The following is a 15,378-nucleotide window of genomic DNA, read 5'->3' as shown; positions in this document are numbered from 1 at the left end:
TTTCTGTTCTGTGCCACTGATTGATCAGTCTGCTCATGTACCAGTGTTATACTGATGTAGTTATGTTGTTTTGTAGTGTGTTTTAATAACTAGTCAAGGGATCCCTGGGTGGCGCAGCGGTTTGGCCCCTGCCTTTGGCCCAGGGCGCAATCCTGGAGACCCAGATCGAATCCCACGTCGGGCTCCCGGTGCATGGAGCCTGCTTCTCCCTCTGCCTGTGTCTCTGCCTCTCTCTCTCTCACTATGTGCCTATCATAAATAAATAAAAAAAAATTTAAAAAAATTTTAATAACTAGTCAAGTTTCCCTGCTATTATTTTTTAAGATTTTATTTTTTTTTTTTTAAGATTTTATTTATGTATTCATGGTAGTCACACAGAGAGAGAGGGAGAGAGAGAGAGAGAGAGAGAGAGAGAGAGAGAGGCAGAGACACAGGCAGAGGGAGAAGCAGGCTCCATGCACCAGGAGCCCGACGTGGGATTCGATCCAGGGTCTCCAGGATCGCGCCCTGGGCCAAAGGCAGGCGCCAAACCGCTGCGCCACCCAGGGATCCCAAGATTTTATTTATTTATTCATGAGAGACACAGAGAGAGGCAGAGACAGAGGCAGAGGGAGAAGCAGGCTCCGTGCAGGGAGCCCAATGTGGGACTCGATTCCGGGACTTCAGGATCACGCCCTGAGCCAAAATGCAGGTGCTCAGCCGCTGAGCCACCCAGGTGTCCCCATCCCTGCTATTCTTTATCAAAACTTAATGGCTAATTTTGTTTATATTTCCAAGTGAACCTCAGAATTAATCTGTGAAATTCCACAAAAACAACCCTCCAAAAGAGAGCAAGAGTTAACCTCTATGATGATTATACCACTATAATACTTTTTCTTGGGGGTGGGGGAGAAACATCAAAAAGGAAAAAAAGAAAAAAAACCAAAAGGAAATGAAAACCCCTAAGCATTGGGTTTTATTTTTTTATTTTTTTAAAAGATTTATTTATTTATTTATGATAGACATAGAGAGAGAGAGAGAGAGAGAGAGAGAGAGGCAGAGACACAGGAGGAGGGAGAAGCAGGCTCCATGCCGGGAGCCCGATGTGGGACTCGATCCTGGGACTCCAGGATCGCGCCCCGGGCCAAAGGCAGGCGCTAAACCGCTGAGCCACCCAGGGATCCCATAAGCATTGGGTTTTAGAGAAATTTGACATCTGTGAAATTTGAATGCAGGAGAGTGGTATCACTGTGTAGGTCATGTTTTACATGTCTGTGACACTGTGCTTTTTCTTTATATGTAACCCCCATATTTCTTAAGTTTATTTCTAAACATTTCTATTTTATAGATTTTTTAAAAATTTGAATCTACTTTTTCTTCCATTACATGTTCTGATAATAATAAATTGTATATGAAGAAGCTATTGGTTTTTTGTATGTTTATTTAATATTTGGCCATCTTACCCAACTCTTTATTATTTTGCAGTTGATTTGCTTAGTTTTCTTTGTGAATACTTATATCATCCAAAAATGACACTTTTTAATCTTGTATCTCATTTTTCCCCCTTATCACATCAGCTAAAACTTGTATAATAATGTTGAGATGATTGTGATATTAATGTTAGCCCTTGTCTAGTTTTCCTAACTTTGATGAAAGTGTCTCTGGTATGGCACCATTAATTTATGCTGTTTCTGAAGAAATACTCTCTTGTATTAAAGATGGATACTTCCAGTGTTTTTTGTTTTTGTTTTTTAAGAGTTGCCCAACAATGCTAATCCTTTTTGGCATCTAAAGGGAAGAATCTTGATTCCCGCCACCACGACCACCACCACCACCACCACCCCCCCCCCCCCGTCCCCACCATTACCATAATGAATTATATCAGTTTTGCTAATAATGAACCAGTTTTACATTTCTGAAATAAACTATACATAACTGTGTTGTTATTCTTTTAGTGTTCTATGGAACTTGTTTTGCTTGTATTTATTTTCAATTTTTGCATCTAAGTATAGTATGGTGAGGATAGAATTGAGAGTGAAATAAGCTCTGCCTATTAGGGGACAAATGTGTTAATCTTCATTTACCTACAGGATAAAAATAACATTTCTTTTGTAGGTTTAAGGGAATTATGAAGTTGATTTGTTGAACTCTACAAAGTAAACTGCAAATGCAGTTATTTAAATACAGAACAATTAAAATGTAATTTTACATGATTCAAGTAAGATAACACAGATTTATAGATAGGCTATAATCCAGTGGTACTTCTGTTATGCTTTCCATATTTTTCAGAAAAGGTGTTTTTCAAAAATACTCTTATTTTCGATAACTGTGTTTTAGTCTGTTAACATGTTTTGGCAGTTTCAGGTTTTCTTTCTCATGTAATTTGTGTGTTTTCTTTAATGTTTTTCAGCGGCGAGTAGAACAGCCCCTCTATGGCTTAGATGGCAGCGCTGCAAAGGAGGTGTCAGAGGAGCAATCTGCTCTGCCCACCCTGATGTCAGTGATGCTAGCAAAACCTCGGCTTGACACGGAGCAGCTGGCACAGAGGGGAGCTGGCCTCTGCTTCACTTTTGTTTCAGTGAGTACTGGGGCTGAGTTGATTGCAGATCCTTTCCTTATTGCTCTGGAGCTCCTTGATGAAGTTTGAGTAATTATTTTGGTGAAGAGATGATGACATTTCTAACTATGTGACTTCTAAAGGTAGTGTGAATTTACTCGTCTCCCTTGATATGAGGGGCTGAGAGAGACTGTTAAAATCTGAGCAGATCAGGGGCTGCATTTTGGGCTTTGCACTCAGCACAGAGTCTGCTTGTCCCTCTTCCTCCCCCCAACTTGTGCACTCTTGCTTTCAAATAAAATCCTTAAAAACAAACAAATTTTTAAAAGAAAAAAGTCTGAGCACATCAAGGGAGAGGAAATGTGGTTTTAGGTTGACAGAGAAGTAAAGAAGGTACAGACCAAATTCCATTATAGCCAAAGTACTTGTCTAATTAAAAAAACAAACAAAAATCTTCAAACTCCTGGCATCACATATTTGAAGCATTATCAGATCAGTCAGATTTTTAGCGTATAGGCAGGCATCCTGTATCCTGTTTGCCAGTCATTCCCCTCTGTGGTATTTGGGTGACCTGTATGCTCTCACCTCTTCACAGTTACTTTTTCCAAAAATATTTGGCTACCCATTGGCTGCTTTCACCTTGCTTCTTCCTCTCTCCTTGAAGAATCAAGAATTTGAGTATTATGAAAATTTGACCCTGTTTGTATTTGCCAAATTATAATTTAGTTTGACTCAAAAGTTGTTATTTTTCTTGTTTTCTATGCCCAACCATGGATGGTGTAAAGCAAAAAGAAAGCCCCATTGCCCTATTCCATTTTTGGGGGCCTCTTTAGAGCTCATGTCACCACTGATCCAAATTTCTTTCTCTTCTGCTGGTTTACTTTCTCCACTTATAACCTGAATTTCCTCTTTATTTGCTTTGTGGATTCTGAGTCATTGACCCGCCTGTAGTTGTATATTTAAAGAGGCCATGAGAATGGTGGGTGTCTTAAGGAAAGGAAATAAAAATTATAAAATAATTAGCTAGGGACCCATTGTACACTATTGGGATTTCTTTCTTTCTTTCTTTCCTTTCCTTTCTTTACTTTCTTTCCTTTCCTTTCTTCCATTCTTCCTTTCCTTTCCTTTCCTTTCCTTTCCTTTCCTTTCCTTTCCTTTCCTTTCCTTTCCTTTCCTTTCCTTTCTCCTTTCCTTTCTCCTTTCCTTTCTCCTTTCCTTTCTCCTTTCCTTTCTCCTTTCCTTTCTCCTTTCCTTTCTCCTTTCCTTTCTCCTTTCCTTTCTCCTTTCCTTTCTCCTTTCCTTTCTCCTTTCCTTTCTCCTTTCCTTTCTCCTTTCCTTTCTCCTTTCCTTTCTCCTTTCCTTTCTCCTTTCCTTTCTCCTTTCCTTTCTCCTTTCCTTTCTCCTTTCCTTCCCTCCCTCCCTCCCTCCCTCCCTCCCTCCCTCCCTCCCTCCCTTCCTCCCTTCCTTCCTTCCTTCCTTCCTTCCTTCCTTCCTTCCTTCCTTCCTTCCTTCCTTCACGAGAGACACAGAAGGCAGAGACATAGGCAGAGGGAGAAGCAGGCCCATCGCAGGGAGCCTGGTGTGGGACTCGATCCTGGAACTCTGGGATCATGCCCTGGGCCGAAGGCAGACGCTCAACTACTGAGCCACCCAGGCGTCCCCTGTTTGGAGTACTTTCTTACAGTTATTGCTCTTCCTCAAAGAAGAGATACTACAACTTTTAAACTTACAGAATTTTTTAGGAATGGAGAGACTTGTTGTATGAAGACAGTATACTTTTATCTGTGGGTGGCAAAAGAAGCACAACAGAAACATAAATATACTGACAGTGAGTGCCTCGGTGGCTAAGCGGTGGCTAAACATCTGCTTTCGGCTCAGGTAATGATCCCAGGGCCCGGGGATCGAGTCCTGCCCGCATTGGGCTCCTGCTCCACAGAGAGCCTGCTTCTCCCTCTGCCCCTCTGTGACTCCTCCCCCAAATAAATAAATATATGTGTATATATATATATATATATATACTCACAGCAGTATGCCATAGTTTGAGAATGTCATGGTTCTCTATAGTATTGTTTTAAAGAATCTGTCTTTGTGTGTATATGTAAATTACATTGTGTGTTTACTATTCACTGACTATTAAATCTTCATCTTAGATCTAACATTCTTAGGTAAAACCTTGGATAATCAGAGGTTTCTTTGCCTTAGAAGCTACCTCCATTTCACTTGAGGGGAGTTCCCTTTCTTCATTGCACAAATGCTTACTGAGTGCCCACTATTTGACAGACATGTTAAGTACACAGGGGGGCTCCTGGGTGGCTCAGTTGGTTAAGCATCTGCCTTCACCTTAGGTCATGATCTTGGGGTCCTGGGATTGAGCCCCACATCTTGGTTCCCTGCTTGGCAAGGAGTTTGCTTCTCCATCTCCCTTTGACCCTCTCCACAGCTTGTGTTCTCTCTTTCACTCTTTCTCAAATAAATAAATAAAATCTTAAACAAGTACACAGGATTTTGATCAGCAAAACTCAGTCCCCTAATATGAGTATTCCATAAAAGGTATGGGGATGCAGGCTTGGGATGGGTGCACATGGATAACCACCTGCTCAGTCCTATCAGCTAGTACACTCAGCCTGTCAGAGGAGTTGCAGATGCTACAGCCAGATTGTTCTCATGTATAAAAGACATGGCAGAGGAGTTAGAAAATGATCACGTCCGAAGAAGGAACAGGGAAATAGTATGAAAACCAAAGACCTAAGTGGTTTGGTACAGTTCTGAATCTCTTTGCTTCTCTGTAGCTACAGCCAGGATATAAGCTTAGTAATATAAAGAAAGCAGAAAGCAAAAGTTGACAATAATATATAAGAAATGTTTTGAATCAATAAAGACAAACAGTTTCCAAAAGAATAGGCAAAAAAGGCCATGAGAGACCATTTTACAGGGAGAAAAATGACTAATAACATGAAAAATGCAAAATATAACAAAATAAAACTTTTGACCTATCAGTGTCAAGAATTGATATATTTGATAATTCTCAGTGTGGTTTATAGTTTGACACACCTGCAGGTTTGCATGATTGGTTCAGTCACTTGGACCAATTAGTAATCTGAGTGTTAAATTTACATATCCTGGGTCTAGAAACTCCATTCCCATAAAACTACACGAAGATTTTTATTGTATTGTTTATAATTGCAGAAACCTGGAAGCATTTCCCTTCACCAGTGTTTCAGAGGAACTTAGAACAAGGATATTTGTGACCTCCACACTGCTAACCCCAGTGATCATTCTCAGAACTAATCTGTCCAGCATGATTCATAAGCCACATGTAATGACTCCCTTCTCCCAGCACGTGCTTTTCTCTTGGCTTCCACTCTTAGATCTTTCTCATTTCCCAGACCACTAAACAGTGGAGTGTCCCAGGGCTCAGTCTTGAGACTTTTGTCTACCTTTACTCTCTACCTAATCTCATTTAGTTTCTTTGCTCTAATTATCAGCCATATGCGGAGCATTTCCAAGTTTCTATCTCTTGCCCAGAGCCCTGCCCTGAATTCCAAACCTGTGTGGTCAGTCACTACTAGTCTTTGTGTCTCATAAGTATATCAGATCTAATATGTCCCCAATGGAATTTTTCATTTTTGTCCCCTTGTTCCAAACCCATTTCTTCCATAGCCTTCCACCTCTCAGTAACCATCAGCTCTCCTTTTAATTGTTTCAAAACCTTGGAGTCATTCTTTTTTTCTTTTTTTCTTTTTAAGATTTTATTTATTTATTCATGAGAGACATAGAGAGAGAGGCAGAGACATAGACAGAGGGAGAGGCAGGCTCCCTGCAGGGAGCCTGATGTGGGACTCGATCCCAGGACCGGGATCATGCCCTGAGCCAAAGGCAGCTGCTCAACTGCTCAGCCACCCAGGCATCCCTCTTTATTTTATATCCGAATTACAAGTCCATCAGCAAATCTCACTATTAAGAATATGTTCAGAATCCTCCTACTTCTAACCTTTTCACTATTACTGACTGCTTGAACTAAACCGTTGTCTCCCACTGAGGATATGGTAGGAGCCTCCCAGCCTGATTGTTTTCTCTGACCTCTGTTTCCTTTTAATCTGTTCTCAACAGATTAGAGTGTTTCAGTCAGGCCTGCTCAGAGGTGCTTAAAATGGCACAGAAAACTTTGCATGGGCGGTTCCCCCATTGTGCTGTATGTTACTAGTCTCACTTCCCTACCAGATTCTGTCCACACTGGCTACCTTACCGCCTCAAATACTACCTGTCATGTTCTCACCTCAGGACCCTTGCACTTGATGTTGCCTTTGCCTTCACATTCTTCTCCCAGTTACTAAGCGTGCTCTGCTTCCTCAGTTCTCTAGTCTCTGCATCAATCTACACTATTAGAGGGGCATACCCTAACTACACTGTAGAATAACGCAGCTCCTCTCTGCCCATCCCACACAGTGTCTAGCTCCTGTGTCTTGCTTTGTCTTTCTCCTTCGTCTTATCACCAGCTGACCTGCCATAATTTACTTCTTTGTCTGACTCTTCCCCTCCCCCACTAGAATGTAAACTCCATCAAGTCAGGGACTTTTCTTTGTTCACTTTTGTATCTCCAATGCCAGAACTGGAACTACTCAAACAAGATACCAGTGTAGTCCTATGTTGCATGAATTGATAAAGGTATCCTTCATGTAGGGTCTAGTGAAATGCTATGTAGTTGACAGAAAAAGTGAGATAGGTGTATATAGTTTGTTATTTTTAAAAGATTTTATTTATACAAGAGACAGCATGTACACGTACAAGCCTGTACATATAAAGCATGTACATGCGCAAGGAGTTGTGGGGGCTGAGAGAGAAAGAGAGAGGGAGAAGACGACTCCCCACTGAACAGGAAGCCTGATATGGGGCTCAGTATGAGGACCCAGAAGTCATAACCCAAGCCAAAGGCAGAAGCTTAAACAACTGAGCCACCCAGGAGCCCCTAAGTATATATAGTTGACTTATATATTTGACTCTTGAACAACACAAGGGTTGGGGCACCCCCCCCCATGCAGTCAAAAATCATGCAATATAAATTTTGACTCCCTAAAACTTAACTGCTGATAGCCTACTATTGACCAGAAACCTTACTGATAACAGAAACAGCTGGTCAACACAAATTTTGTATGCTATTTGTATTGTATATGGTATTAGAATAAAGTAAGCTAGAGAAAAATGTTATTAAGAAAATCATAGGAGAGGGTGCTTGGGTGGCTCAGTTGGTTAAGCATCTGCCTTCCAGGCTCAGGTCATGATCCCAGAGTCCTCAGAACTAGCCTCATGTTAGGATCCCTGCTCAGCGGGGTGTCTACTTCTCCCTCTCTCTCACCCCTCCTCCCCACTCGTACTCTCTGTCTCTCTCTCTCTCAAATAAAATCTTAAAAAAAAAAAAAAATCATACGAGGGGGCACCCATGTAGTTCAGTCAGTTAAGTGTCTGGCTTCATTCAGCTCAGGTCATGGTCTATCTCAGACTCCTGGGAAGGAGCACACCTTTGAGGCTCTGCACTCAGTGAGAAGTCTGCTGTCACTCTCCCTCTTGCTCTGTCTCTCCCCAGCCACCTGCCGCTTGTGCTGTCTTTCAAATAAATAAATAAAATCTTTAAAAAGGGTGGAGGGGGGCACCTGGGTAGCTCAGTTGGTTAAGTGTCTTCCTTTGGCTCTCAGGTCATCATACTGGGGTCCTGGGATCAGCCCTCGAGTTGGGCTCCCTGCTTGATGGGGGGGTCTACTTCCCCCTCTCTCTCTGCCCTCCCCCCCACTCATGCTCTCTCTCGCCTGCACTCTCTCTTTCTCTCTTGCTCACTCTCTCTTGCCCTCTCTCAAATAAATACAATCTTTTAAAAAATGGGTTATGCTTTAGTATTTTATTTATTTTTTTAAAGAGATTTTATTTATTTATCCATGAGAGAGAGAGAGGGAGGCAGAGACACAGGCAGAGGGAGAAGCAGGCTCCATGCAGAGAGCCCGAATGTGGGACACGATCCTGGGACCCCGGGATCACACCCTGAGCCACCCAGGTGTCCTTGTTTTGGTATTTTAAAGTACATTTCAGAAATCCTGACTTCTTATCTTTGAGTAACTTAACAGGCATTTCCTAAGAAATATTAACATTTTCCTGGATAATTAACATTATCACACTTTTATTGGTAAGTGTGATTTTTTTTTTTAGATTTTATTTTATTTTATTTATTCATGAGAAACACAGAGACACAGAGAGACAGAGACCTAGGCAGAGGGAGAACAGGGTCCCTGCGGGGATCCTGATGTGGCTGGCACTCACTCCAGGGACCTCGGATCATGCCCTGAGCCAGATCTGAGCCAGATCACGCCCTGAACTGAAGGCAGATGCTCAGCTCCACCACTGAGCCACCAGGTGTCCCTATTGGTGTCACTTCTTATGTAAAATAGAACTTTGCTCTCATCATCTAACCCTTTTTGGCTGCATTGACATATAGTTCCTTTGGAAAGGCAGGTTAAATGCTTAATTCTTACAGTTTAATTAACAATTTAAATTTTTTAAAGAAAATTTTAATTTTTAAAGTAAGGGATAATAGCTGTATGAAATGGTGACAATTTCTGCTTTCATTTTTATTTTGAATTTGTGGGCTTTCATGGATGTGTATTCATCGATAGAATTCTTTCTTCTGGTGTTCAGCTGGTCACAGCCTTTTACCTTTTCATCAGTTGATGAACATTTGCATTGTTTACAATTTTTGGTTATTATGAATAGTACTGCTTTGAACATTCATGTCCCAAGTTTTTGTATAGGCATATATTTTCATTCTTTTAGGTACATACTGAAGAGTGGAATTGTTGGGTCATATATAGTAACTTTCTGAGGAACTCTGAACACTTTCCAAAGCAGGTGTACCATTTTGCAAACCCAGCAGCAGTGTATGAGGTCCTCCATATCCTTGTCAACACTTGTTGTCTGTTTTGATTCTAGCCACCCTAGTAGGGGTGAAGTGATGTCTCATTGTGGCTTTGATATGCATTTCCTGAATACTAATGATATTGGACCTTTTTTCCACTTGCCAAGTATATATCTTCTTTGGAGAAATGTCTATATAAATCCTTTGGACATTTTTAAATTGGATTGTCTTTTAATTGTTGAGTTGTAAGGTTTTGAGTTTAATTTCGAAGAAGTCTAGTTTAACTTTTTTTTCTTTTGTGGCTTATGTTTAGTGTTGTAGCTAAGAAGGCTTTACCTAACATAAGGTCATGACTCTACTCCTGTTCGTTCTTCTCACTGTTTTTTAGCCCTTATGTTTAGGTCTATGATCCATTTTGTATCATTTTTGTATGTGTATGTGGTGTCAGGAATGAGGTCCAACTTTATTCTTTTGCATATGGATATCCAGTTGTCCCAGCAACATTTGTGTGAAAAGACTATTCTTTCTCCATTGAATTGTCTTGGCACCCTTGTCAAAAATCAGTTGACCATAAATGTAAGGGGTTTATTTCTGGACTCTCAATTCTACTCTGTCAATCTGTAAGCCTATGCTTATGTTAGTACCACAGTCTTAATTATTGTAGCTTTGAAGTAATTTAAATTTTGAAATAAGGCAGTGTGATTCCTTCAACTTTGTTCTTTTTCAGGGTTATTTTGGCTGTGGGATCCCCTGCATTTCCATAAGAATGTTAGGATCAGCTTTTCAGTTTCTACAAATAAACCAGCTGGGATTTATAGCAGCTGTGCAGAATCTATTGATCAATTTGGGGAGTATTGCCTTCCTAAGTCTTCTACTTCATGAACATGAGATAAATATTTATTTAGGTCCCTTTATTTTCTTTTAATGATCTTTGCAGTTTTCAGCATATAGATCTTGCCCTTTTATTTTTATTTTTTTTTTAATTTTTATTTATTTATGATAGTCACACACAGAGAGGCAGAGACACAGGCAGAGGGAGAAGCAGACTCCATGCACCGGGAGCCCAATGTGGGATTTGATCCCGGGTCTCCAGGATCGCGCCCTGGGCCTAAGGCAGGCGCCAAACCACTGCGCCACCCAGGGATCCCAGATCTTGCCCTTTTATTAAAATTATTTCAGAGTATTTATTCTTTTTGATGCTACTGCAAATAAAAGTTTTTAAAATTTTTATTTATTTTCTGATGGCCCTGTGCTAGAGAAATGTGGTAAATTTTTATATATTGATCTTATATCCTGCAGTCTTGTTGAGTGTGGTTTTTTTTTTTTTTTTTGTTCTAATAATTTTCAGGTATGATTTTCTGTATAAAGCATAATGTCACCTGCAAATAGAGACAGTTTTACTTCTTTTTTAGTCTGGAGGCCTTTTATTTTATTTTCTTGCCTATTTGCCCTCTAATACAATATTGAATAGAAGTGGTTCAAATGAATATCCTGTCTTGTCTTGTTCCTGATCATAGGAGGAAAGCATGTGATCTTTGACAGTGTTAGGTTAGCTGTGTATTTTTTTCCAGAGATAACCTTTTTTGGGGAAGAAATATTTCCATTCTGAGTTTGTTGAGTGACTTTATCATGAAAGAGTGCTGGATCAGAGAAATACAAATCAAAGCCACAATGAGGTAGCACCTCACACAGGTCAAGATAGCTAAATTTAACAAGTCAGGAAACATGTTGGTGAGCATGTGGAGAAAGAGAAACTCTCTTACACTGTTGGTGAGAATGTAAGCTGTTGCAGTCACTCTGGAAAACAGTAAGGAGGTTCCTCAAAAAGTTAGAAATGGAACTACCCACAATTGCACTATGTGGTATACCCCAAAGATACAAATGTAGTGATCCAAAGGGGCATCTGCACCCCAAACTGTGGAAAGAGCCCAGATGTCCATCAACAGATGAATGGATAAAGAAGATATGATATGTTACTCAGCCATCAAAACAAAACTAAATCTTGCCATTTGCAACAACTTAGATGGAACTAGAAGCTATTTATTATGGCTGAGTAAAATAAGTCAGAGAAAGACAATTATCATATGATCTCACTCATGTGGAATTTAAGAAACAAAACAGGATCATAGGAAAGAGAGGGGAAAATAAAAAGACGAAATCAGAGAGGGAGGCAAACCGTATAAGACACGTAATCATAGGAAACAAACAAGGTTGCTGGAGGGGTGGGGGTGGAGGGATGGGGTAACTGGATGATGGCATTAAGGCGGGCATGTGATACAGTAGCACTGGGTACTATATAAGACTGATGAATCACTGACCTACCTCTGAAACTAATAATACATCATATGGTAATTAATTGAATTTAAATTAAAAAAAAATGAAAGAGTGCTAGAAGCTTTCTGTCTATCTGTTGAGATGATCATATGGTATCTTTTTGTTCTTGAAGTTTCTCCACTATTTTTTTTCTTCATTAATGCTGCTTGTCATATAGTAGGCTTTTTTACTCTTATAACATACTTTTTTTAAAAAAAGATTTTATTAATCTGTTCCTTGATTATTTTTTCTCTTTATCCTTTTCCTCTGGAAAGTCTAATTGTTTTGGAGCTGTGTTGTTCACATTTCTTAACTTTACTTTCCTGCTTTATTTGAATTCTTGTTTTATTTTCTGGGAGATTTTCTTGATTTTCTTGTCTTCCAGATGACTGATTCTGTCTTCAACTATGTTCATTTTATTGTTTAGCTAATCTATTCAGTTTTCAAATTTTTGATAATCTTATACTTTGTTACAAGTTCATTTTTTCATGTTCTTTGCTGCTTTTTCATTTTTATAGCTGTAGTATCCTTCGGCCCTCTTTGAACTTAACTTTTTATTTTTAAAGTTGTTTTTATTGAATTATCTGTTTTCTCTTGGAGCTTTGTCTTTTCATATTGGATCTTCCCTTTTGTGCTGTTGGATTCTTGAAAATGTGCATTTAGTATTTGTTGAATGAATTTAGAGTGGTTAATAGAGATCTTTGGCATGGATTTTTCTGTATAAGTAACATAGTGCTGCTTCTCAAATGGTGAGGGGGCTGACTGTGAGCTCTCTGGAGTGTCTGGTAAAGTCTGGGCACAAAGACCAGCTCCTCTACAAGCATCAAAATAAGGAGGGCTTTGTTTTGATGCATAAACTGTTTTACTCTCTACGGTACATTCCATTTCTTTCTCCATTATATCAGTTGTGGAGGGCAGGAGTACTGTACATTCTTTGCTTTTTTTCTTCAAGTCACAATATTCATACCAGGAGCCCTCTGTCCCCTGGACCCACTTTTTTTTCTTTTTAAGAATTCTTTTTTGGGGCAGCTTGGGTGGCTTAGCAGTTTAGCACTGCCTTCAGCCCAGGGTGTGATCCTGGAGACCCGAGATTGAGTCCCACATCGGGCTCCCTGCATGGAGCCTGCTTCTTCCTCTGCCCGTGTCTCTGCCTCTCTCTCTCTCTCATGAATAAATAAAATCTTTAAAAAAATAATAATAATTTTTTTAATAACCACTTTCCCTCCCCACTTTTTCTATCAATTTTAACCCAACTACTTTTGTTTCTTTAAATTTAAATTTATTATTTAAAAAAAATTTTTTTTAATTTAAATTTAAAAATATTTCTGCAGACACCTGGGTGGCTCAGCAGTTGAGCATATCTGCCTTTGGCTCATGGCATGATCCCTGGTCTGGGTTTTGAGTCCCACATCGGGCTCCCCATAGGGAGCCTGCTTCTCCCTCTGCCTATGTCTCTGCCTCTCTATGTCTATCATTAATAAATAAATAAAATCTTTTAAAAAATAAAAATATTTCTGAACCTAGATGCTCTTTTATTTTTTAGTGCTATTATGATTTCATTTTTAAAATATGTTTGCATGTCAGGGGCACCTGGGTGGCTTAATCAGTTAAGCATCCCACTCTTAATTTTGACTCAGATCATGATCTCAGAGTTGTGAGATCAAGCCCTGCATGGGGCTCTGTGCCTGGCATGGAGCCTACTTAAGATTCTTTCTCCACCTCTCCATAAGCCCCCTTTCCCTCCCTCTCTATTTAAAAAAAAAAAAAAAATCTTTGTGTATCAGTAGGACTTGGTAGATCAGCTTATCATTATGAATTAGAAGCCATGTTCCTTTTATATAATAGGAATAAAGAATACAGACATCTGGGGAGTTTTGCAAGGTGGGGGTTGGACTAAATTTACAACTACAGTGGCCTGCTTAGCAAGGCCAGCAACTTCTGGTCTTATTTGGGAGACTATAAGCTCTCTTTGTTTTCCAGTTTTGCATTTTTAGAGTTTAACCAGGAGGTTCACAGTTAATATGAATGAATTCTGAATGATCAGAATTAAAGCATTTTGCTGTAGACTCACTCGTCATAATAGGTCCTTCTATATCTGTAGTTCTTTTACCTTTTGAAGGTATTATTTTCATTTTTATGAGGATTTGTTACCTCATAACCTGTTTCCATTTACTCGGCTAACTTTTTGCATTTTACTTATCATTGATTGAGCTATTCGTACATGTTTTTACAGAAGGCTTTAATTTGGAAACACCCCACTGAATTACATTCTTGCACCCCGTTTGCTGGAAGAAAACCTACAATCAGAAATGAGCACATATAAAAAGGGCATTTTAGCAAAGCTTGTATACCAAAGCCTAGAAGTTAATAGAAGAGCCTTTTAGTCATGTGATTCTTTTTTTAAGGGAGGAAGAGGAGAGAGAAAATCTCAAACAGGACATCACCCTCTCCCCCATGGAGCACAGAACCCTTTCATTCCTGGGGCTCAATCTCATGACCCTGAGCTGAAGTCAAGAGTTGGCTACTTAACTGACTGAGCCACCTAGGTGCCCCAGTCATGTAATTCTTATTGACTCATCATAATTATAGTTCTAACAGTCATATTTGTTTAGAAATACGCTTTAAAGGGTGCCTGGGTGGCTCAGTCGGTTAAGCGTCTGCCTTCAGCTCAGGTCATGATCTCAGGGTCCTGGGATCAAGTCCCATGTTGGGCTCCCTGCTCAGGGGAGGCTCGCCCTCCCTCCCTCCCTCCCTCCCTCCCTCCCTCTCTCTCTCTGTCAAATAAATAAAGTCTTAAAAATTTTTTTAAAAAGAAATACACTTCAAAAGGAAAGGATTATAAGAGGAACCTAATGATAACTAAAGGAGATAATGCTCCTATAGTTCAATATAATACTTGAGGTTCATAATGATGACCTTTATTAACTAGTAAGTAAAAAAATTTGTTGCATGATAGAAAGAGTAAAGAAAGAACACTTTCATTTTTTGAATTTTCCTATACCTGGCTCTAATCACAGCTCTGGCACTTATAGGCTGTGCATATTATTCAACCTCTTTGAGATTGGTTTCTCAGTTTTTACTTCTTTGATCCCCACATCAGTCTTTTCTCTTCCCCTTGTGTTTACATACATGTTCTCTCTGAGGAATGACCTGATCATTTCCTTCAAGTCTTAACTCATACTGCGTTCCTAAGGAATTCATCCCTGACTTTAGTTTAGATTATGTGCCCTGTTGTATACTCTATAGCACTTATCTCAATTGGAATTTTGTGTTTATTATATGATTATTTAAGTTTGTGTCAATAAATATTAGCTGAGTGCCTAATCTTCTCTGGGATTGTAAGCTTTACTAAGGCAGAATAATGACTAAGTCTGTGGGCTTTGTGTCTTTAATTTTTAAAGATTTTATGTATTCATTCATGAGAGAGAGAGAGAGAGGCAGAGACAGGCAGAGGAAGAAGCAGGCTCCCTGCAAGGAACCCAGTGTGGGACTTGATCCCAGGACCCTGGGATCATGCCCTGAGCCGAAGGCAAATGCTCAACTGCTGAGCCACCTAGGTGTCCCGGTTTTGTGTCTGTTTTACTTAGTCTTTGTGTCCCTGACACCTAACATAGTGCTTAGACATAGGGAG

The 15,378-nt window shown here is 39.8% G+C and overlaps 1 protein-coding gene across 4 annotated transcripts in view; it reads left to right on the top strand.

Moving 5' to 3' along the window:
• TLK2 (tousled like kinase 2) overlaps window positions 1-15,378 on the top strand; it is a 118,178-nt gene that overhangs the window by 55,609 nt on the left and 47,191 nt on the right. For all 4 annotated transcript variants that reach the window (XM_077853898.1, XM_077853897.1, XM_077853896.1 and 1 more), the window contains one exon: window positions 2,390-2,557. In XM_077853898.1, coding sequence (XP_077710024.1) covers window positions 2,390-2,557 — 168 coding nt within the window. The remainder of the gene's footprint in view (window positions 1-2,389; window positions 2,558-15,378) is intronic.

This window comes from Canis aureus, chromosome 16 (genome assembly GCF_053574225.1).
Source record: "Canis aureus isolate CA01 chromosome 16, VMU_Caureus_v.1.0, whole genome shotgun sequence".
NCBI classification, from domain to species: Eukaryota; Metazoa; Chordata; class Mammalia; order Carnivora; family Canidae; genus Canis; species Canis aureus.
The sequence above is the reverse complement of the archived record's forward strand: the minus strand, read 5'-3'. Positions and strand labels throughout refer to the sequence as shown.